The sequence below is a fragment of the Neopelma chrysocephalum genome, unplaced genomic scaffold (genome assembly GCF_003984885.1).
Source record: "Neopelma chrysocephalum unplaced genomic scaffold, ASM398488v2 Primary Assembly neopelma1_96671, whole genome shotgun sequence".
In the NCBI taxonomy this organism is placed as follows: Eukaryota; Metazoa; Chordata; class Aves; order Passeriformes; family Pipridae; genus Neopelma; species Neopelma chrysocephalum.
In genome coordinates this window covers 546829-571075 of record NW_020925316.1, presented here as the reverse complement: position 1 = coordinate 571075, position 24247 = coordinate 546829, and the positions used below count along the sequence as shown (strand labels likewise).

At 43.0% G+C, this 24247-nt stretch overlaps 1 protein-coding gene across 2 annotated transcripts; it reads right to left on the bottom strand.

Annotated features, from left to right (window-relative positions):
* Positions 1 to 2171: 2171 nt before the first annotated feature.
* HSDL2 (hydroxysteroid dehydrogenase like 2) lies at positions 2172 to 21155 on the bottom strand. 2 transcript variants are annotated; one of them, XM_027709006.1, is made up of 11 exons: positions 21061 to 21155; positions 18131 to 18294; positions 17623 to 17721; positions 17341 to 17455; positions 12042 to 12145; positions 11052 to 11150; positions 5453 to 5647; positions 4881 to 4952; positions 3415 to 3564; positions 2932 to 3060; positions 2172 to 2491 (listed from the first exon to the last, which is right to left on the bottom strand). In XM_027709006.1, exons 1-11 carry the CDS (start codon positions 21075 to 21077, stop codon positions 2379 to 2381), a joined length of 1257 nt encoding a protein of 418 aa, XP_027564807.1. In that variant the 5' UTR covers positions 21078 to 21155; the 3' UTR covers positions 2172 to 2378. The 2 variants fall into 2 exon arrangements, with proteins under 2 accessions (XP_027564807.1, XP_027564806.1); XM_027709005.1 differs by lacking the exon at positions 21061 to 21155 and adding an exon at positions 20265 to 20412.
* Positions 21156 to 24247: the final 3092 nt, after the last annotated feature.

Genomic DNA, 24247 nt, shown 5'->3' with positions numbered 1-24247 from the left:
TTCTCCACAGCTGCATCTCCTCATCACTTTCCTCAGGTGAACCCAGCTCAGTCACGGGTGAAGGCTGGGAAGTGAGAAGCAGCTGGCAGAGGGAGGCTCCAGCAGAGACGGGTCTGCCGCGGCAGCCAGGGAGGTTTTGCTGAAACACAACACAGCAGCAGTTGCCTGAGTTTGTGTAAGTGAAAAGGCTGATGGGCAAAATACCTGGCCCCACAGAGTTAAAGTAGCAGCTCTTGAAAAAAAAAGGCCTACCACGTTCTCCTGTGAGTAGCTTGGTGGTCAGGGGCCAGGATGAATGCTGTACTGTCAGAGGGAAGGGCAGTTTGGGGAGTGGTGGATCCTCCACTGCAGGACCATGGGTTTCTGCTTTGTAGAGAGGTAAAGCATACCCACTTCTTTACTGTATTGATAGCAGCCAGCAGTATGTGTGCATTACTGCACCATCAGTTCGGATATTTGGTCTCCTCCAGAGGACTCTGATTTCCAGTGCTGGATCTTCTTTCTCTCCTATTCCATGTACAGCCTTTAATTCTATGTCCTCGTGTATGCCAGTGCTTCTGCTATCCTTCAGCTGTCAGAACTGTGCAGACAGTGTTCTGGATCACCAGGTAGGTCAGCAGACAGGGACAGAGCAATGACTGACCCAGACACCAGGATGGAGGTGGGAAGCAGATGCTGCTCAGTGGAGACTGAAACCTTTGGGGGTAGCCCCCCAGGTCTGGCAGCAGGGAAGGGGCAGCAGTTAGGGCTGGGCACCAGGCACACAGACATTGAAGGGAGATGGCCATGCTGGTGGCTCAGCTGGCAGGGATGAACGTGCTGCTGAGCACAGCCCGGTGCGGGCGCTGTACTGGGAACAGTCACACAGCCCGGCACTGCTGCCCCCTCTGACTGGGGTAGCCCTTGGCTCCCATGCTACCATGTTGCCAGTGCGCTGTAAGCCACACCCTCCATCCCTCCCTCCCTCCCTCAGCAGCCCCAGCCCATTGTGCCTGGTGAGAAAGGAACCTATCTTATTATTTTTCAAGATCCCCGAGACTGCAAGGCAGAGGTGAATTTGACAGGTTTTGTCTTTATTACCAGAATTCAACTGTCTTACTAAGTATCTGAAGGGAGGGTACCAAAAGCATGGAGCCAGGCTCTGCTTGGTGGTGCCAAGCAATACAAGAGGCAACGGGCAGAAACTGATACACAGGAAGTTCCACCTGAATATGAGGAAGAACTTCCTTACTTTGCAGGTGACCGTGCACTGGAAGAGATTGCCCAGAGAGGTTGTGGACTTTCCCTCACTGGAGATACCCAAGAACCATCTGGACACAATCCTGTGCCATGTGCTCTGGGATGACCCTACTTGAATAGGGAGGTTGGACCAGATGACTCCACCGGTGGTCCCTTCCAACCTGACCCATTCTGTGACTCTTTGAACTGTGATGAAAGCAATACAGATGGTGACCTTCACAATACAGGTCATAAGCAATTTTAGAGAGGCACATGCTTTAAAAACTTGTAAACTATTGTGCTGCCAAGTGGATTAAAAAATAAATCCTGAGTCTTGCAAGCTTCTCAGCTTGCTTAGAAGAGAAAACGTTCCAAATTCTGGGCAGTTCTTCAGGCAACAATGAATAAACAGCTTAAGAGGTTGGTCCATCTGGCTTTGCAGGTGCTGTCACATGAAGTTGCAGTCCATGTGTGCACTTGTGAACTTACAGAGTGGCAACACTCATGCTTTTCCTACTGAGCTTCAATCTTTACCAGCCAAATGAAGGAAGGGGAAGTGGCTGCCTCCAGTGATGTAGTGGGCATAGGGGAAGAGAGAAAGCACACGAGTGTGAGTGTGTGCAAGTGCACCTCTGCACAAAAAGAAAACTTGCTTATCATTCAGTATGTCTGTCCAGCCTGAGTGCAATACAGAGGTATGAGAACTCATGTGGATAATAAACTCGGGAAAGAAAAAAATTTGAGATGCTAATTTACCAGGTATAATTAAGGCACTGCAAAACTGACCATATTGCTTCCACTAAGCACTTCTAGCAGAGATCTGCAGGGTGACATTTGCTCTCTCCACCTTTTTCATGGGAAATGCGTACAAGCAACTAATCAGGAAAAAACTCACTTCATATCACTTACATTGATCCAGAGGAGCAGAAGTAAAGACAACATCTGCAACCTAATAAGTGTATTCTTGAGAAGCAATTAGTTTAATCACAAACACTTTCTTCCCTTAATCAGATGGAGTTACCTCTCCTACAAAAACCTCACATTTTATCCGTATTTCTTATATTGCATCAGAGAAAAATGAGGACTACAAATTTAAAACAGTGTTGCAGTTATATATGAAAGGCCACTGTTCTTCTAGCAAGAAGAACTTACAGTTCCCCTTACAGTTTAGAGTTAAGCTGTGTAAGCAACTTCTCGAGCTTCATTGCTAGTGCCATATTTCCTTTAATCCTTAATTTTCCTGACATGAAGGCCATAGTTGGCTTTAGTTTACCTAAAAAGAAGAAACAGAACCATCAGAAAATTAAAGGAATGGGAGACAGCCTGTGCACAGGAAAATATAATGCCACAACAGTGAGACCCAGCAATTATATTGCTACCAAGTCCTTCTGTAAAAGCAGTGCACATTTAGGAAACACTGCTTAGAGATCTGCAGAACAGAAGTACAACACATTGACTGGATTCTTTCTGAAGCTACGCTGGCTGCTAAAATGTCAATACCTTTTAATAAAAGCAGAATAAGCTTTTGTTCTCTTCCTGTTCACAAAACACAGGAGTCCAGAAAAATGCAAGCACTTCTGGCCTGTACTTTCTCCTGAGCCACAAAAAGCTGAAAGCTCCTCCATCCCAGAGCAGAAAGCCAGATGCCAGTCTCCTCCCCCATCAGCAGAAGGTTTTCTGGGCACCAGTCTGACAAAGGCCTTTGCCCCTCACCTGTGAACATTTTCACAAAGTCAGCACTCGACATGCTCATAACCACATCAGCTTTCCCAGGAGGCTTTCCGAAGCCAGTGCTCCCACCCTTGTTCTTCAGGTCAATATACCACGTGCCTCCACCGTCACCTGCACAGAGAATGAAGAGAGGTGACGAGGCAGCAAAGGCGCTCTGCCCTCCCTCCCATTTGGGGGCAGGCAAAGCCAACCCCTGGCAGGTGACCCCAGCCCCACGTGCCCATGTGGGGACAGGGGCAGGAGAGCCCAAAGGCTGCTCTTCGCTCACAGACGCGTACGGCGGGAATGGCAGCTGTGCAGTACGGCGGCAGCTCCCTGTGCCTGCTGGAGGTCCTGAGAAGGAGCATCACAGCAGAACAGGAGAGGAGCTGTTCTGTTTCGGGATCAGCTTGAAAAGGTGAGTGCTTCTGTTTGAAATCACTGAGTGCCTTTTGCTAGGGAAGGTTTCACATTTGATGCTCTTACCAGATAATTCAAACTGAAAGACACCCTGAGTACTTCTCACATTCTCTTCCGTCATGGCCCCCTGAATAACTCTGAATGTTTCTGCAACAGGCCCGGATGGCTTGGCTGAAGCAGATTCTGTCTTCTCCTCTTTCAATGCTTGGGCAGCACCTACAAGAAAGATTATTTTTCTCTTTCAAACGAAAACCACTTTAAAAATGAATGGAGAAACATGCACCAAGAGCTCCATTTGAAAAGACTTAAGCTTCAAAGTAGAGTAAATTATTATGTTCCCATTTTAGTATTTACATCCATAAAGGACACTTTCTGCCCCTAGGATCTGAGCAGGTGTTGGTGTAGAGCATTACAGGTAATTCTGCAGTATATTTCACTTCCTAATATGTCAAAAGAAAAGTGGAAATAATACGACAGCAAAATTCTTACTGTTCTCAGTTCATTACAAATGCTTACACAGCAGTTTTTAATGTAATCCATGTACTCTTGACAACGCTAAAAAAAAAAATATCAGTGTCTTTAATAGCCACCACTTTCATCTCAAAATACTTCTGTCTTGTCTATCTTGTAAAGAACATGTATATTTTTATGAATTCTTCTGCAAAGGCTTCTAAGCCTCAATCTGCTGCTTTGATCAGCATTCTATTGTATGACAGTGAACATGTACATTTAACAGTAAAGGACAGCATTTGCAATTTACAAAGTCAGTCAAGCTGAACAGCCTCTAAAAATGTTGTTGAAAGTCTCCTAGGAGTCTTCAATACCGAAAAACAGTTATGTTTGTTCTGTGAGTCCCGGTATCATGAGGCCCAGGGAACTAACACCATCCATCTCTGGCAGAACAGTCCTCCTAGTTCAACAGCTCAAAGAGTATTTCCAACAGAAAGGAATTGTTCAAACTTTGCCTTCTCTGCCCTTCTCTTATCCCTATTTCAACACTCCTATGAAACCTGTTCAGCATTCTTAGTTGCCCTCTAACTTGACACACTACAGTTCTGAAAAAGCAAAACCTTTTCTAAAAAAGACTTCTGCATTTCATCTAAGAGTTATTTTAATTGTGTAAATTGTGCATGTTTCATCTAAGAAGCCATGGAGGATTTAGGTAATGTTCTTTTGTATAAATTTAACAAGGCAAAGGAGATATTCCTGCAAAATGTGCCATTTGCTATTTAATTTCCAGTGATATTTACCTGTGACCTTCTTACTACCACATTCAGATGTTTATAAAAGGATTTTTCAAAATAATGCATTGACTTTATACCACAAAAGTCCTGCAGGAGGTAAGATTTTTTTCTCTAGTTTTTAGTACAGTTACTTCCATAAATATTACCCTCCCAATGAGAAAAGGGTTTCTGCTAAATACCTTGAGTGGAGTCCAAACTCTTAGGAGAACAAAGAAAAACAACTTGAAATAGAGAGGGCACTCATTATTGTTCGAAATTATGGACTTGTACACACAGTGCTTTCCCTACCATATCCTTTTTGTTTCACAGCTGTAGTGTCAATTTCAACATCCAAAAAGAAGTCAGGTATCAGAGGGTGACCTAAGAGGAAGGAAAAACGTAATAATAAATCCAAGTAAAGTTGGACAGAAGGAATCAATTTCATATGAAATTACAGCCAAGTCTATAAGTAAATAAACTACAACTTGAAGGAAAAAACATAGCATGAAATAATATGTTTAGAGTTTTGTTCCTTTAAAATCTGACCTAGAGGGCTTTTAAAGTTGCAATCAAGAACATTTGAAGAAGGAAAAAAATAAAAATCTATCTCACTAGCTGTTAAATACTAATACATACATCTACAATGAAGGTAGATTTTCTTTTCATTAAAGAATTTCTTAATATAATTTAACAGGCTTTTGATTATTAGACTCCCAGTGGACGCATATGTGCTTTCCGGGAAGGCACGTCCTCAAAGCTGAGGCAAAGCAACTTTTTTACAGACTAATGTAAGAGCCCCTGGAAAGAAAACTATATTAATATTCTCCATATGTCCTTCCCTCCTTCTTGAACTTACTTCTCATCTTAAAGGTCTCTTTTACCTGGTGCAATTGCATAGACATCAAAATCCGTAACTCCTTCTTCTCGCAGCAGAACTTCATCAATAATGAAATTTCCAGTGAAACTTTTTGGTTTTGTTAAAATGCAGTATGCAGCATCTGCCAGGATATCTGTTTTCCTGCATTGTTTTTCTATTCCAGCTCCTCCCAGCATATCCATAGCAGCTGTATGTATGGCTAGAAAGTTTGAACAGTAAGGAAACAAAGCTTAAACATTGATGACGTGGAATTCCCATTTCTCTCGCAAGTATACAAACTTAATTTTCTTTTCATGCAAAAGGAAACTGTTGGAAGACAAAAGCTGTGAAATACTCTCAACCAACAAATAATTCTTTACAAGCAACAGTGAAAACTAGGAAACTACTAAAGGAATCAAAAAGGGCAGAATGTTTTATGACATTCACATCCTCCTATCTGTTTATCAGTGGTCACCCCACCCCGCCCCCTCTGGATTTCGAGGGTTATTCAGGTCATGAAAAACTAACAGGATGACTATTTTACTCAAAGTGAATGTATCATACCTGAGTCATTAAGAGGTATTCCCTACGATGATTATTACACTGAAAATCTCAATGATTAATTTTAGCCTTTTGATAACTCCCATGAGAAAGTCATTAAGCTCTTAGAGAGCGTCCAAAGCAGGGCAACAAGGATGGTGAAGGGCCTTGAGGGGAAGCCGTATGAGAAGCAGCTGAGGTCACTTGGTCTGTTCAGCCTGGAGAAGAGGAGACTGAGGGGAGACCTCATTGCAGTTACAACTTCCTTGTGAGGGGAAGAGGAGGGGCAGGCACTGATCTCTTCTGTGTGGTGACCAGTGACAGGACCCGAGGGAATGTCAGGGCAGGTTTAGGTTGGATATTAGAAAAGGCTTCTTCACCCAGAGGGTGGTTGAACACTGGAACAGGCTCCCCAGAGGCAAGCACCACAGCACCAAGCCTGACAGAGTTCAAGACACTCTCAGGCACATGGTGTGATTCTTGGGGATGGTCCTGTGCACAGTTAAGAGTTGGACTTGATGATCCTTGTGAGTCCCTTCCAACTCAGTATATTCTGTGATTCTGTGATACTAAAGGGTTTCTCATAAGTTATTGAGAAACCAAATAGGAAAACCTCAAACAACTTGTTCAAGATTTCACAGAAAGGCTGTGTTAGACCTAAGAATAAAATTCACATCTCCTAAGCCTCTGGTTCTTATATTAACCAATTCTGCTACTTCTGCGCCATTCCATTAGTTTTGTTTATGCCTCCCCCATGGGAGCTATTAACATTGTGGCATGTTGCAGTCCAAGTCTGTGATTTGCTCTTCCAGGCTGAGGTATCCATTCCATTTTTCTTTCATCCTATTCCACAGAAAGGCTGTCCAGTTGTAGCGTTTTACATTTGCCATGTTACTTTTTTCCCTCATACAGTTCTGCTTTTTTCCATCTGCTTTTTAAGCAAGTTTTGGGACAGACTTACAAATCCTTTCCTACATCTGGGACAGAAGAGCATGGGAAGCAGAACAATAAACTTGATTTTACACCACTTTTTTCCTCCTTTCGGTGCTTCCATTCCACACAAAGTAAGAGCAATTTGATGCAGAAATGATCCCAACCTTTCTTAATGAGCAAAAAATAGGCACTGTGCAGGACATATCTATCTGAGCTGGATCATTCACCTTCCAAAGTAGGAACTGGGAAAACAGAAAAAGTCTTCAGTGCTGGCCAGAGAACTCCTGTCCAAGTGTTTTCTAGGAAAGTGCAAAGGTACGTAGATGTTCTTGTTGACCCCCTTATTTTACTCTTCTGTGGTCAGGACTAGTCCCTAGGTTTCATTTACCTTTAACCAACCTCAGCCTCTCTTTTTTTCAAATCAAGTGAACTGCTATAAAAACACATTTAAATAAAAAGTGACAAACAGATATTCTGTACATACATACATGTAGGTATCCCTAAGTCTTTTTCTCATCTTTAAGGATAGAAAATAAATTTGCCTTTCTTTAGTCTTCTGAAATGCTATCTGCCCTGCACAACTTTTTTTTTTTTTTAATAACTACCAGCAGTTCAGAGGATATTTCTGTCAAATACTCTGATGAAATTTACTGGCTTCTGTTGACCCAAATATATTCCATTATTCTGACGATTCATTAAGCCACTCACTTTTCCTGGCCCACATTTCTACCACTTCTCTTTTAGTGTCAACTATTATTCTTCTGAGCACAGTCAGCCTATTTGCATAGACTAAAGCAAAAAGGTCTCAAACAGTAGTCTGACTGCACATTGTTATATTCATTTCACATAAAGTGATGCTGGTTTTCCTCTAATGCACATGAAGAGACTTCCAGTTTTGCCACAGGACACCTCAATTATTCCTCTGCGCTCTTTGTGATGGGATTGCCCCTCTGAAAGGCATTCTCTTTCACTTTTAGATAAATGGAGAGCTCCTGGCATCTTATTACCAGCATACTGTCACATGTAAATGAACAGATCCAGGCATCCATACTAACACTGAGGTTAAACACATTTGTATGAAATTATAGTGGACTTTTAAACTAAGTGCTTTGCAGCTTATTTTAGATATGGTGGAAGTCTGTAACACTATCTCTCTGGATGACCACAAGAAAGTAGTTAACTTTCTCACTTTTGGAAGAGAAACCTCTCGGAAGAGCATTTTTAGTACTAGAGAATTCACACATTATCCTCCTTTATACTTGAGGACACACTGGTTTTCCTGGAGGCATCACTGATTTATACAAATTCTGAGAGCTCATCCAATGTTTCTAACAGTCTTAAGATGAATGAGCAAGAATGGATTCATCAAATAAAAAGCTCTTTTGCATACCTTGAATTCTACAGAAAGCCTAATTACCTTTTTAAATACTTTGCAGCATTTCCCAGAGAGAAATCTTCATTTAGAAAAGCATTTATTAGAATAGATAACATTTTCATTTGTAAATTGAATCTTCCTGCACTTCCAAGCCTCACGTGCTGCAGGATGCTGTGGGGAACAGGTATTAGCTGCACTCCTTAACAAGTGGCAGTTCCTGCAGTGTTCTCCTTTAACTTATTTTAGCAGGTACAGATGTGTTACCAATGGCACTGCAACGCACAAGAGAAAGACAGATATGGCTTTCTTTGGTTTGGGTTTCCTACTTTCCCCCCATAAGAATGTCAGATTTTGCAGAAGTTTAATTAATACCACTAGACATTCTTTAATAACAGACCACATCTGAGACATTGGTACGATTTGGAGTGCTGCAGTATATGCAAACATGAGAAAGAAATAATGTATTCAAATATGCAACATAAGACTTAATGTAACACCTGCTTATAAAGTTAGCCATCCCTCTGAAAAAATTTCCATTGTGAGCAGGTGGTGAAATTCTGACAGGTCCTTTTTTCCCTTGCCGTGAAAAACAGGAGGCCAAATTATTCAGATGGGTGGGGGAAAACAGCTACATTGCAAAACAGACTTAGTATAAGCAGCTAGTCTCTGCAGAAAAAAATTCTTTAGCTTTCAATGGTATGTTGGGACCCATAAAGGCACCAACTCATTTCCACCATATTAGTAGGAGATGTTTATTTCAGCATATCCAGAATCAGAAAGAAGGTGTTGGAAAATCAGAAAGCTGTGGAGGGGGCACATAATGTGCCTATGCACAATGTAAATATGTGCACTTACAAGACACCCGTAACCTTGTAACACCTTTTGCATGAAAAAATAAGTGAAATTGGTAGTGTTGTCTGCAGCTTCATACCATGTCTCTGTCTGAATGACACATCATGGATTAATTCCTTTACTGTCCCTAGCTCTCACAGACAACATACATTTTTGATCAGTCAGTGACCGTAAAAACCCCACACAATGGTAGGTAAAAGGTCACCTCTGTTAATGAAAAACCAAATTACTCGCCCCCCCACAGGATTCTGAGGAGATATAAAACCCATTTAGCAGTGGCATTTTAGAGACAAGACAGGGGTATGAGCGTGAGTTCTAGGAAGCTAAAGACTTCAAGAATCAAGTTTCATGCTCTGTTCCAGATCACACAGATCCTCAGAAATCTTCACTGAAACTCTTCTGAGGTTTTCCTGGAGCACTCAAGAAGCAAGTATGCGGAAACAAGTTCATATTTCTTCTAACTGCCTCAGAAATAAAAAAATACAACACAAACCTGAAACCTGAAAGGTGAGCTTTGACTCCACTGGAAGGCAATCCAGACCCCAAAGTTACGCAGGTAGCTGCCTTCAGTACATATCCTACATATCAGTACTTATCCTCTTCGAAACAGTACAGGTTTTGTGATGATATAATTATCATGAACAATATAATTGTAATTCAAAAAAGGTCAATCCCTTACCAAAATATTTCTATAGGTAAAACTCATAGACTGAGAAGAACTATGAGGCATCCATTTACTGGGAGAATTTAAGATGCAAGCATCTAGACCAATGAAAAACAACCAAGTCTGTCAGACACACTAACCCAAGTGTCCAATTGATTATCACCTATTTTAGCTAAGAAACTCAGCTGATTTTGTCTGAAATATTTAAGTTTTGCTCATATTTCTCACTTTAGAGAAAGCAGATCAGAGAGTTCCAGTTCGCACTACAAGTAAAAAGGGGCCTGCAACTCCTAACAGGAAAACATTGAAAAGTGCCTGTGTACAAATACTTCTTACACTGGAGCACCATCCTCAAAAGAGGATCTTGGTTCATATTTTTTACTCTTCTTGCTTCTTCCCTCCCTGCACTAGGTTAAGGAAATAGACACTGCTGTTGTAATGTTTCCTAACACAATGATGGGGCTTACACCACTAAAGGGCAGGATTACCCTCTGTCTGGTATTGATTTTAACATCAGTATAATTTTTGCCCACAGATGTATTTGGGGTTTCTGCCCACAGATGTATTTGGGGTGAAGAGACTAACCTCCTTGGCAAACAGCTGGCCAAATCTTGAACAGCAGCCCTGACCCCCACAGACCCATAGAAAATAAACTGATGTTAACATAATGTGGGAGCATTGAGTTGCTTTTCTTCCACAGAGCTCTTTAATTTCCTGTAACTTGCAATCACATAGTTCTGTGAATAATTTTTCACAGAACTTCACTGTGCCAAAATTTCTAGGAACAGGGTTTTTTAAACTATTTCTGCATTCACAGAGGTATCTATCTTGTCAGTTCCATGTGAATTCTGGTAATTTAACTAGCAGGAATTCTAAAGAATACTACATATACAGATGTTCAATACCTGCTAATGAAAGTACATTAATACTTTTGTGATTCTGTCCAAACCAAAACTCTGGGTGCATGAGAAAAAGTACAGACAAGCCAAATCTACACGCATGCTTTAACCAGCTGAAGGAGTTGAATGGGTTACAAACTAGCTGAAGATGAGTTTAGATCAAAGTGGCAATGGTCTAGTGAGAACTAGGAATAAAGACCAGCACCCATGCAGGATGAACCAAAATTATATAAAAGAACTGCTCATTCTCCTGAATCAATTCCAGAAGAAGTCTGAAGTATATTAAAGGTCAAATAAAACAAGTTCCAACAGTCAAAACACAGAAAGTCAATATTTTAGTACCATAAAGAAAAAAATTCACCTGTTTTAGGCCATAAAGCATTGACAGCAACTTCTCCTCTAAATTCTTCTGCCATTCCCAAGACACACATGGACATCCCATATTTAGAAATGGTATAAGCTAAGACAAGAAGTGTAAAAAAGATAAAAGTTTACACTCTATCAATGTAATTTTAACTATCAAGGAAAGGTAAAAAAGGTAATAGGTTCTTAAGGAAAAAGAAGGTTTTTGAGACAAAACAGTACCTTCCTATAGTCAGAATCTCTCCCTTCTCTCTGCCACCCCTGTCAGATACAAACTGTAGACTGTCATCTTTTCACTACAATAAAATGAGAGCTACACACATTTTGCCAAAAATAATGACTGAAGCCTGGCAGTATGGTGGTTTTGTCATGCTTTTCATACACAGAACACTGACAAGAGTGCTCAATTTTTTCACGAGGCCTAAGGCATACAAGCTGGTAATGACCAAACTATATCCTATAGAAAACAAAAAAGGCAGAGAGTAGGAATTCTAAATCATTGTCATCTATCTACTTGGAGAAGTGAAACTTTTTCTGGGAAAGAACTGGAACTTCCTGGAGTTTAATATGACAAGTGTCCAAAACGGAAAGTTTTTCCACAGTTTTAAAATGAGCAAAATAACATGGAGTTCCTTTCCCACCTCAAAACTAATTCCCATATTAAAAGACAACATGGAGCTTTATACATAGTAAAACAAACGTGAGGCTGAATCAGTAAGAAAACAGATTTTGGGTTTCAGTCTCTATTTGGAGCAGAAAATTTTCTGTAGTCTTAACAATTCCCATGAAAAAGCACAGACTCTTACCTTGAAAACACAAAGAATATATGAGGCCATGAAACCTGCGCTACATTTTCCCACAAAACAATTTCTTTCAGTGCCAGTCTGTATATAGTGTTAAAGATACAAGATCTGGCACTCCTGCACATTTCACCAGCTATTTACATGGTTCTCAAAAAATAGCAACAAAGGCTCTGAATGCTACTCACCACAATGATTTTTGAACCATATGGGATTCAGATTCATAGGTGGGCTAAGGTTCAGGATATGGGGGTTCTTACTCTTCCTTAAGTGGGGAAGGCATGCTTTAGATCTGAAAGATTGATTCAGATATATCAGTCTTCTCTTATTTTATGGACCACCTATAATTACAGTAAAAACCATGCTAGCAGACCAGTACTTTCATGAAAGTAAAAGACTTAGCTGACACCCTCTTCTTGTATCAAGTACTTAACTGATATAAAGAACAACAAAAAAAATCTGTTCCAGATCACTTATCTCAGGCCTAGCATTCATTCATGCAAACTGACCACATACTCCAAACAGTGCATCGGCATCAACTGATGCTGATTTTCCAGATGGTCAGACGCCATAAATCTCCTTGTAATAGTTCTGGTAGGAGCAACAAAACACAATAAGGCAATAAGCAAAACTAACTGTGCAGAGCATAATTTAGTAACAAATACATTGTCTTTTGAACCCATACCTATTTGTTCTTTAAAACCAGGTTGAAGACATACTATTGCAGAGTGGAATGCCATTACAAATATTCCAGGCAAAACTGAAAATCCGTTCTCTGCTTAGAGAATTCTCCTTTGAATTTACACATCTGTAAATCATAACTTTTACTTTATAGAAACTGTCATTTGACCTCATTTCTAGCATTTGATTGCATTTGATCTCTGCTTGAGAATTTTTAATCAAGCTTCATAAGGCAAAAGCATCGCCACAGTAGTGACCTGCTATTCACTTATTTCAAGAGGACCCATGCATAGTGTCAGCCACAGGGAACTCCTTCAACAGCAAAATCATTACAGTAATAATTAATTGAACACCTGCTTAAGTGTCCTGAGGTCTCCACTCTTTTCAGTGGCAGCATGTGAAGTTCACTAACTGAAGTCTTGATGCATAGGAACCAAGCATATGACCAGGTTGCCATTATTGAAGCTTGGTGGGATGAACCCCATGACTGAAGTGCAGCTATCAATGGCTACAGGCTGTTCAGAGGGGTCAGGAAGGGAAGGAGAAATATAGGGGTTGCTGTTTACACCAACAGATGGATTGAGTGTGAAAAGCTCTGTCTGAAGAACAGCTGTGAACAGGTTGAAAGCCTGTGGGCAAAAATTAGAGACTGAGGCAACAAAGGGAACCTTGTGACTGGAGTCGCTACAGGCCACTGACCAAGGGGAGCCTATTGAAGAGGCCTTATTCCTCCAGCTACAGGAGACATCGCGCTCGCAGGCTCTTGTCCTGCTGGGGGACTTCAACCACCCTGACATCTGCTGGGAAAGTAGTACAGTGAGCTGTAAGCAATCCAGGAATGCATCCATGGAATGCATGGAGCATAATTTCCTGACCCAGGTTATAGCCCTACCAGAGGAATGCCATGCTGGATCTGATGGCCATGAAGATAAGAGAGCTAACTGGAGATGTCTAGACTGGAGGCAGCCTGGGCTGCAGTGATCACGCACTGGTGGAGTTCACAGTCCAGAGGGATATGAGTCAGGCAGAGTAAAGTCAGGCCCTGAATTCCAGAAGAGCAGAATTCCAGTTCTTCAAGGAGTTAGACAATAGGACCCCCTGCAAAGCTGGCCCAGGGACAAGAGAGCAGAACGGAGCTGACCGATCTTTAGGAATGCCTTGCATAGAGGCAAGAGCTAGGGATCCCCAGGTGAAAGGAATCAGGCAAGGAAGGCAAGAGACCAGCATGGTTGAGTATGGAATTGCTGGTCAAACTCAGGGTCAAGAAGCAAATGCACAGGCAATGGAAGCAGGGCAAGTATCCTAGAAAGAGTACGGGGGCGCAGGCCAGTTGTGTAGGGATGGGGTGAGAAAGCCCAAAATGAAGCCGGAGTTGAACTTTGCAAGAGATGCAAAGAACAGTAAGAAGGGGTTCTACAGATATGTCAGTCAGAAAAGGCAGGCAAAAAATGCATGTACACACACACACCATGCCCCACTCTGGGATAAGCAAGTCTGGAAAACTGTTAACAACTAATGAGGGGAAGGCTGAGGTACAAAACCAGCTTTTTGCCTCAGCCTTCAATGGCAACCTCTCCTCCCGCTCCTCTTGAGTGGATGGACAGCAGGATGGGGACTGGGGAAGCAAAGTGCTTCCCACTGTAAGTGAAGATCAGGTTCATGACGACCTGAGGAACCTGAACATACATAAGTCTGTGGAACCTGATAAGAGGCATCTCACGATTCTGAGGGAATTGGCTGATGTAGTTGCCAAGCACTCTCCATATTTGAAAAATCATGGCAGGTAGCCAGGTGAAATCCCACATGACTGGAAAAAGGGAAACATTGCACCTATCTTAAAAAAGGGTAGAAAGGAGGACTGGGAACTACTGACGTGTCAGTCTCACCTCTGCGCCTGGGAAACAGAGCCTCCTAAAAGCTGTGCTAAGGCACATGGAGGACAGGGAGGTGATTTGGGACAGCCAACGTGGCTTCACCAAGGACAAGTCCTGCCTGACCAACCTAGTGGCTTTCTATGGTGGAGTGACTACATCAGTGGACAAGGGAAGGGCTAGAGATGTCATTTATCTGGACTTCTCTAAAGCTTTACACATGGTTCCTCTTAACAGTCTTCTCTCTAAATTGGAGAGAAAAGGATTTGACGGGTGGACTGTTCAGTGGATAAGGAATTGGTTGGGTGGTCGCGTCCAGGGGGTGGCGGTCAATGACTCCGAGTCATGATGGACATTAGTGAGGAGGGGTGTCCCTTGGGTTGGTATTGAGACCAGTGCTATTCCATGGCTTCATTAATGACACAGACAAAGGGATCAAGCGCACCCTCAGCAAATTTGCTGACGACATCAAGCTCAGTGGTGCAGTTGCCACATCTGAAGGACAGGATGCCATCCAGAGGGACCTGGTCAAGCTCTAGAAGTGGGCCCATGGGAATCTCATGAACTTGAAAAAGATCAAGTGCAAGGAGCTGCACTCCGGCAGGGCTAGAGCAACCCTAGGTATCAGCAAAGGCCGAGGGATGAACAAATTGAGAGCAGCCCTGCCAAGAAGGACTTGGGGGTGCTGGTGGATGAGAGGCTAGACATGACCCAGCAATGTGCACCTGCACCCCTGAAAGTCAATCATGTTCTGGGCTTCATAAAAGGTATGTGTCCAGCAGGCTGAGGGAGGGGATTCTGCCCCTCTGCTCTGCTCTGGTGGGTTCCCACCTGGAATGCTGCATCCAGCTCTGGGGCCCCCAACACAAGAAGGACATTGATCTGTTGAGGCAAGTCCAAAGGAGGGCCACCAAGATGATCAGAGGGAAGGAACACCAAGGACAGGCTGAGAGAGTTTGGGTTATTCAGCCTGGAGAGGAGAAGGCTCTGGGCTGACCTTACTGCAGACTTCCAGTACATGAAGGGGCTACAAGAAGGCTGGAAATTGGACTTTCTACAAGGGCATGGACTGATAGAACTAGGGGGAATGGCTTTAAATTCAAAGCGGATGGGTTTAGATTAGATATTAGGCAGAAATACTTTACTGTGAAGGTGGTGAGGCACTGGAACAGGTTGCCTAAGAAGATGTAGATTCCCCATCCCTTGAAGTGTTCAAGGTCAGGCTGGATGGAGCTCTGAGCCTGGTCTAGTGGGAGATGTCACTGCCTGTGGTGGGGGCTTGGAACTACATGATCTTTAAGGTCCCTTCCAACTCAATCTATTCTATGATTCAATGATTCCATGATTCTGTGTTAACAGGTACACTCCGTAAGATGGGAACATCTTCCCTACGTCCTCCACAGGGAAAAAAAATCCACACCTCTTTTTTTTAACCATTGTAATTTTCCGAACATTACACTGAAAACAGATCTCTACAAATTACAAATAGAATCAAAATCAAAGCAAGGGGAAGAAAAGGCAGAAACGCTTGACTAGGTTTTCTTAATTGACAGTTACAAAAGCAGTGAAAAAGACCATTTCCCTTGAGAGGCATTAATCGTTCATATGGTCTTCCATTTGCAGCACACAGAACCTGCTTTTTGATCTTTTCAGGGCAGAATAGGACCAAAAGCAAAGATGACTTTAAGAATTCTCCATTAATTTGGAATACCTAGGTGTAACACCAAGACAGTGATTGTCGCTAGTAGGTAGAGAGGAAGAGATGGAACTTGCCAATCAATACAGTGGAATCCATTCAGAGATTTATCCAAAGATACACATAAAAGATTTTATGGAATGTCAAACTCCAAACTCAATTTTCCTTTTTGAGCACAGAAACACAGCCTATCAAAAGTATATGTCACCTGAAAGCACAGAAATGCCATTCTGAAAGCAGTCTTTCTTTCTTCCATCCTCTTTCTCTCTCCATGCTGAGCATGTCTCTCTAATTCAGAAAGCTGCTACTTATGTGTTTTTACACTATTTCAATAGCAAATTTGTCCACTTACTCTTAGCAAAACGACATTAATGCATATAATCATAATATCTGATAACCAGATTCATCTGCACAAAACCAGACACTTTTCTAGACTGGAGGGTTGGACTAGATGACCTTTAGAAGTCCCTTGCAACCCAAACTATTCTATGATTCTGTGATAATACTTTGATAAGAAACCTTCTGATCACATTAGGCAACAATTTAATTTGAGAATCTGCATCATCCTAAGGGCTTTTTTTTTAAACTCTGTCAAAATCAAGGTCTTCTTTTTAAGACAGAGCTCTAAATGACTTCCTGTACATGAAAAGATGATCCAACCCACTGAATCCACCCCCAAAAATGCGCAAAATAAGGACCAGAGAAATAGTGAAATCAAATCTTGGTTAATTTAAATAAATGATAGAACTGATAAGGTAAAAGTAGGTGGAGAACACTTTAGATCATTAAGTTAGATATCTTTAACATTTCTCTTTTAGCTATGGTATATTATATAAGGTCTCTAAAGATTAAAAGCTTATGAGGAGAAAACTGACAAATAAGACATTGCACCTGACATATGCAAAGATTTAGTCATTTTGCTTGAAATGAAAGAGCATCAGCATTTTGCAAAGCCAAGCTGGAGCTCCATTTGAAACAAACTAGTTTCTTCTTCCTACAGGCATGGAGATGCTTGTGAACACTTAATGACTACAGTAATAAGGTTCCTGTTTACTTCAGCTTGGAATTAATTCTTACAAATATTAATTTCAAACAGTTGACCAATAACCCTGTGAGCACATGTAGAATAACTGCACTCCAATTCTAGGTCAGCAATACAACTACAAAATTTCTCAGAAAAACTGAGGTAACATCATACATTCTGTTACAATTACTTTGATTCCTTCACTCAGCACTTACGTGAGGTAGGTTCCTCGTACATTGACATCCATCATAAGATTGACCTTCTTCGTTGCTGTTTCCAAAGTGCCAGTCAAAGAGATGGCGCTTGCATTGTTCACCAAAATGTCAATCCCTGGTTTAAAAATAAGTAGTTTCACATTAACATTTAAAGACAAAAAGCCTGAGTAAGGCAGCTGTTCTTTTCTCTTTTTGTTTGAACAATCTGCCTGTTCATGTCTCCCTCACACTATTAACATACCTCCAGAAGTCTTCACAGCTTTCTCCCTGCTATTAACATACCTCCAAAAGTCTTCACAGCTTTCTCCACGGCACTAATAATTTGCTCTTCTTCCCTCACATTAACAACGCATGGCAAAGCCTTTCCTCCAGCTGCTTCAACTGCACAATTAAAAAATTAAACATTTAAAAATTTGCTCTCAGATGGCTCAAATAATACAAACCTTCTGAGAATCTCTGATGCAACGACATACTTCAAGAAGGCACTGAAAATCATACTCTCAAACTGTGACCTCTTTATGTGTTGTATAAAGAACAGGGAAGCCAAAATCAAATCTTAACACTGTGAATGTGTATTTCATACATCTCAAGTAACATAGCATTTTTACATTTATATACACATACATCTTCATTACAGTAACATTACAGCATTCCTGAAAGGCCAGAGAAGCACTAAGCTTATTTAAGTAAAGGTGAACTGGAACATCTATGCATTTTTCCACTCAGATATGACAATTAAGCTTACACCCAGCCTAGCACCTGAAACTGACTTTCATTTGTTAAAACTCACTTTCTTCTGCAGCAGTGTAGATAGTCCCTGGAAGAGTAGGATGGGGCTCAGCTGTCTTGGCAGCTATCACAATGTTTGCACCATCCTTAGCAGCTTTCAAAGCAATGGCTTTGCCAATGCCTCGACTTGCGCCTGTGATGAAGAGGGTGCATCCTGCCAGTTTCCTGAAGGTGAAGGGGTAAGTGGAGGGTAAAGAGGAGAACAAAGAAAAAGGTGTAAATAAATCATTGACTTTTATCACTTTCTAAGTGAAAAAGTAATTAGTGCAGTCTCTCAACCAGACAAATGCCCTCATCATTTTACTAACAAAACAGCCTTCAAGCACAAAAGGGATGGCTACAGCTACAGCAAAGTACCACTGAAGTAAGACTATTCTCCAAGTTTGCAAACACTATAAAGCAAGAAGGTTACACAGGTCACCCAGTTACATTTCTCCCTCTTTGTAAAATGATCCCACACACTGTTTACAACAGAGCTGCTACATTCTCCAACAGTGGAAAAGGAGTAATTTGTAAAAATGAAATGCCAGTTTCTAAGGAGACAACACACCTACACAGATCTCTGTAATTTACTAGTCACAGTTCTCTATATACAAAGAACTGCTGTCTCAATGTAGTATAAAGTTTCAAGGCCAGAACCACAATGCCATACGCAAAAACTTTATTTTCAGAAATTGCAATTATTTCTCTTAAATCTTCTATGCTCAACAGTTTTTCAGTAACTGCATTTAACCCAGTGGGTCCTCCAAAAGAACGGGTTCAATCAAAACCTCTGGAGAAACATGTTTTAGAATACAAGAAAGATGTCTGCCTGACACAATGTCACTGAATTTTTGAAAAGAGAAATATCAACTCCATTTTAAAGTATATTCAACAATAAAGTTTCTTAGACCACAGGTATTCCATATGAAGGAATGTGTGTTTCAGTGTTCTGCATAAACCTCATGTTGCTTTTTGTAACTCTGCAGCAAAAGCAAGAGTTTTTAACTTTAGTTAGAGAATGCATAAAAACTGTGTAACGGTGACTTCACTTTTTGCTTCCATCACAAATGTTACAGACCAGCCTCCAAGCCTGTGTTAGTTTTCCTTTCAGACTGCGCCAAACTAGGTACTGTTTCTCCACATCTGTTTTCAGATGTGGGTTTTTTCCCCCTCTAGATCTGAGAACATCCACTTCTTAAATGCTCTCTAGGAGAGTGTTTGCTTTCGGAAGGCAGAAAACTGGAATGGGGCAGAAAGGGCAAGTGATCTTCCCCTGCAAGGGGGAAGGCATCTACTGCATCCCAGGAAGTCAACAAAGTCCTGCAGATGCCATTTCAAAGAGCTTTCATCTGCAAAATTGAGTTCTAGAAAGGCACATGAAGAAAAATATCTAAACAGCACAGTGAATCACAAAAAACTGCTGCCAAGAGTCAAGTCACATGCACAATGAGTGAAGTTTGATTTTGCAATACAGTCAAACTGTAAAACTCAGTCATGTTAGGCCAGAGTCTGGCTTCTGCCTTTAACCAACCAATGTGAAGTTGGCAGAATCCTCCATAGTCGGGGAAGAGGTAAATGGGGTCCAGCAAGAGGCAACTTTAGAGGAGAAAGAAGGTGAGGAAAGCTGATGGGGCTTTAAGCCCCGCCAAGGGCAAGACTGGTCCATTCAGAAGGACAAGCAGATGTACCAGAGGACCAGCACGGTTTTGCAGGAAACGTGTAAATCAGCTCCCATAAACATAAGTGCCATACAGAGAGTGGGATTAAGGACAGGTCACAAAGAAGGAAACAGAAACATTACCAGCCATATTGGGGTGGTGCCAGGAAAACCAAAGTTCACCTGCAGCTGAGATTTGTGAAACACACAGGGACTCCTCCTGCTACACTGGCAGTAAAAGCAGGCCCTTTGCTCAATGGGATGGGTGAATGCAAGGCTTTCAACACCCTCTGTCACAATATTTTTGCTTCATATTTAAGATATGATGATATGACCTGGGTGCACAAACTAGTGAAAAACTACCTGGTTGGTCAGGCTCAGAGGTGGTGTTTGTTAAGTCATACTTCTAAGACTTTGGGTTTATTTCTTAGTTCACTTAGCAGCCCAATAGTTTACAAGTTTATAAAGCGTGTGCCTATCCAAAGTTGTTTACGACCTGTATTGTGAAGGTTGCATATGTATTGTTTCCATCACAGCTGAATTCTGGATATAAGACAGAAAATGTCGAATTCATCTCTGTGCCCTGCAGTCTTGGGGATCTTGAAAAACAATAAGATAGGTTCCCTTCCCACAAGGAACAACTGGTAATGCAGAAACCTGCAAGTCACATCAGGGACACTGTTTAAAGTTCACATAGACCCTAGGAATTTAATGAATAATCCTGTTTATAACATACAGGAACAAATAACAACAATTTATCTTCCTAGCTGTTAGCAGTGTTGGCCTCTGAAAGGCTAAAAGGCAGAAAAGATCCTATATTAGAAAAAAATTTGACTGCCAGATAAGCAGGTACTGGCTCGGCACAAGACAGGGAAGAATAGTTTTATATGTATAAAGTTACAGATACACTGCCGAATCTACGTTAAAACCCTCCAGTCACTATTTCCACCGCAAAACGCGCCGCTCAAGGGCACTGGCACGAAGCGATCGCCCCGGGGCTCTGGTGCTGCCCGGGGACCCTCGGCCGGCACAGCCCCCGGGCTGCTCCCCACGGCCACCGGGACGCGGAGTCCTGCGCTACCACCCCTCGCTCCCGGCCAGCCCCGCACCGAGGGAAGGCAGCACCGCGCACGGGAGCGTCCCGCGAGCCCCCGCGGCGGCCCCAGCCCAGCCCAGCCCAGCCCGCCCCGAGGGCCCTGCGGCGGCCGAGCAGCCGCGGCTGTGCGGGGGCGTACCCCCGGCCCGGCCCTGCGGAGCGGGGCGCGGGGCCCGGGCCGGACGGGGCACCTTACCCGGTGTTGGGCAGCATGGCGGCGGCGGCGATCCCGCGGGCCGCGCAGCCGCCGCGCCTGATCGGGGCGGAGCGGCGGGGCGGGGGCAGCGCCGCGGACCCCAGAAAGGAGCCGCCGGACCGGCCGCCCGAGACTGAGCGGGGGTGGTGTGGTCGCGGGGTGCGAGCCAACCTGGGTGTGGAGTGGGCCTATGTGGGATGAAAGGTTGAATCGGGAGGTTTCCCGAATTCTTTCGTTCTCTGCCGGGTGTGTGTGCTTTGGCCTGAACTCTCTTGCGGGTCCTACTCAAATCAGTGGAGGCTTTGCCTCCATCCCACTTTCTGGAGTGTTGTGTCTAGTTCTGGCTCCTCAGGACAAGAAGGAGGGCCCAGCAGAGGGCAAAAAAGATGATGAGGGGTCTGGAGTATCTCTCTTAAGAGGAGAGGCTGCGGGAGCTGGGTCTGTTTAGTCTGGAGAAGACTGAGAGGGGATCTCATTAATGCATATAAATATCTCAAAGGTGGGTGCCAAGAGGATGGTGTCTGACTCTTTCCAGTGGTGCCCAGCAACAGGATGAGGAGTAATGGCCATAAACTAAACCAGAAGTTTCACCTCAACATGAGGAAGAACTTCTTTATTTTGAGTGTAGTAGGAGTATGCAAACAGGCTGCTCCGGGGGGGTCCTGGAGTCTCCTTCTCTGAAGACATTCAAAACCCATTCCTGTGTCACCTGCTCTAGATGACCCTGCCTTGGCATGGCGATTGGACTAGATCAGAGGTCCCTTCCAACCCTAATGATTCTATGATTCCCTATTCATCAGAAAGCCCCTGCAGCAGGATTATCTGTCATTGCTCATCCAGCCACGGGCCCTCTCCTTCATCTCCTCCCCTAGTCCCTCCCTGATTTCCTAATAATTGTGAGGTTGGCCCTCACCTCTGTGCCCTGCACCACCACGTACACACACACACATATAACTCTTCCTCCTTCTGCTTCTGTTGCCAAACGAAGGCTCTGACCTCCTCCTGACCTTGCTGTGCTCCACCTGTTGCTACGGTTGGCAAGTCTTCTATTAGGTTCTACCTTTGGCTTGTATTTCCCCTTTCAGCTTCCATGCAGAGATCTTGTGCAGCATCCTGAGAGTGACTTGGGTTTCACTGGGAGCTGGTGGCAGAAAGGGAAATCACTTGATGTATCTGAACCTGCTGGAAGAATTGAGATGGATGGTTTTACTGACTTAAACAGAAATCAAAGTCAGCCATAAGCAGATGTGCTACTTCTTGTGTGTTGGCATAATTATGGCTGTTGGTTCACTTCTGCTGCAGACTCCTGCAGGAACGATGCATGAGTAGGCTGACAGGGCCAAGGGCTGCCTGAACACTTTGCAGCTGGAATGTCTCTCATGCCACCTGCTTTCCCGAGGCTGGCATCCCACACAGATGGAACTGAAAGAGCTTTGCTAAAATGTTCTTCAGGCATGCTTCTCCTTCTTTCTCTCTGCAGCTACTCAGCCCATATGCACAGGGCAGGGCTTGTCTGCCACAGGTGCATGCCAGGATTGAAATGCCTGCAGTGTGCTCCACAGAAGCAAGTCATCATGCCTGTGTGTAGAGAGCTGCTGGTTTCAGCCATGCACAGAAGTACCTGCAGGAAAAGCTCCTTGGCATCACGTCCAACCTTCTTCCCCTCAAGTGTTTTTTTTTTCTCTCCAGTATATAATAGGGGAACTGGAGCGATGGGGCTTTTTTCTGTACCAGGAGAGTCAGTTTATGTCCCGGAAGGTTTTTTAGCATGAGAAGCAGAGAACATTTGAAAAGGCACTATAGAAGGTGGAACGCTCGAGCACTGGCTTTCAGTAGTTTTCCAGTGCCTGCATGTTAGCCCTGCAGGTGGTGGGCAGCAGGGGAGCACAGGTTTACCATGGGCTGTGCACTCCTGCATCTGTGCTTGCAGTCCAGTGCTCTGCATCTCTACAAAGCAGAAACACACAGCCCTGCAGTGGAGGATCCCCCCACTCCCCAAACTGCCCTTCCCTCTGACAGTACAGCATTCATCCTGGAGCAGAGCTGGCCCCTGACCACCAAGCTACTCACAGGAGAACGTGGTAGGCCTTTTTTTTTCAAGAGCTGCTACTTTAACTCTGTGGGGCCAGGTATTTTGCCCATCAGCCTTTTCACTTACACAAACTCAGGCAACTGCTGCTGTGTTGTGTTTCAGCAAAACCTCCCTGGCTGCCGCGGCAGACCCGTCTCTGCTGGAGCCTCCCTCTGCCAGCTGCTTCTCACTTCCCAGCCTTCACTTGTGGCTGAGCTGGGTCCACCTGAGGAGGGAGATGAGGAGATGCAGCTGTGGAGAAGGAGGTGGCAAGGTCCTGGTGAGCACTGTCAGCTGGGCCCTGAGTGTCCTCAAGACAGTGAGGAGATCTTTCAGGCCAGCAATTGGCTCTGAAGACACCATGTGTCCTCCAGGTGACAATCCCAACAAACTTGCTGCCTCCCTTCCAGCCCCTTATGTTTTTGAGTGGCATTTGCCATTTTATCATCATTCAAGTCTTAAAGCATTGCTTTTAATGAATATATCTCAAAATGAATATAGAACTAGGTAGAAACATGACATTTTTCAGTTGGAAGGGGAGGCAAACTGAGGAAAACCACTTGTGCAAGATCATATAGTACACCAGTGTATTTCCATCACTGGTGTTTCCATCCCATGGTCAGCATGATATTGTTTCCTCCATTCATTAACAAATGTGCACCCTAATGAATACTGCTGTTATTTCAACATACTAAGAAGAAGTACCATTATATTTAAAATACTCCCCTTAAACTCACCACTATTTGATTGGAATATTAAATAACATTTGGATATTTAACAACAACAGTTAAGGACACTTATGAGTATACTGTTAGTAGAAGGAATTCACAAATTTGGCACAAAATCTAAGAATTTATTAGAAATGAGTAAAGATTGTAGAGGAGAGTTGAGGTGAGTTCTAAGTGTTTTTTTTCATTTTTTAGTAACAAAATAGTTGCATAGTCAAACTAAATGATAATTAATTAAATTGGTTGCAATTTCCTAACCCATAACTTCTTTTTTTGTTGTCCAGAACAATGTCTGTATTACTATATATCAGCTAATGACATGGTTTCCTGTCTTCAAACATTTTTCTTTGCAGCTTTACAAGGTTTCTAGTTTTGATGATAGCAGTGA

Coding starts and splice junctions, on each gene's coding strand:
- HSDL2 (XM_027709005.1), bottom strand. CDS start 20,299: ATGGAAACAATACATATGCAACCTTCACAATACAG. Junction 4,953..5,452: donor TGTCTATGCAATTGCACCAG/GTAAAAGAGACC, acceptor CCTTCCTCTTAG/GTCACCCTCTGATACCTGAC. Junction 2,492..2,931: donor CTTTGTGAAAATGTTCACAG/GTGAGGGGCAAA, acceptor TCTTCTTTTTAG/GTAAACTAAAGCCAACTATG.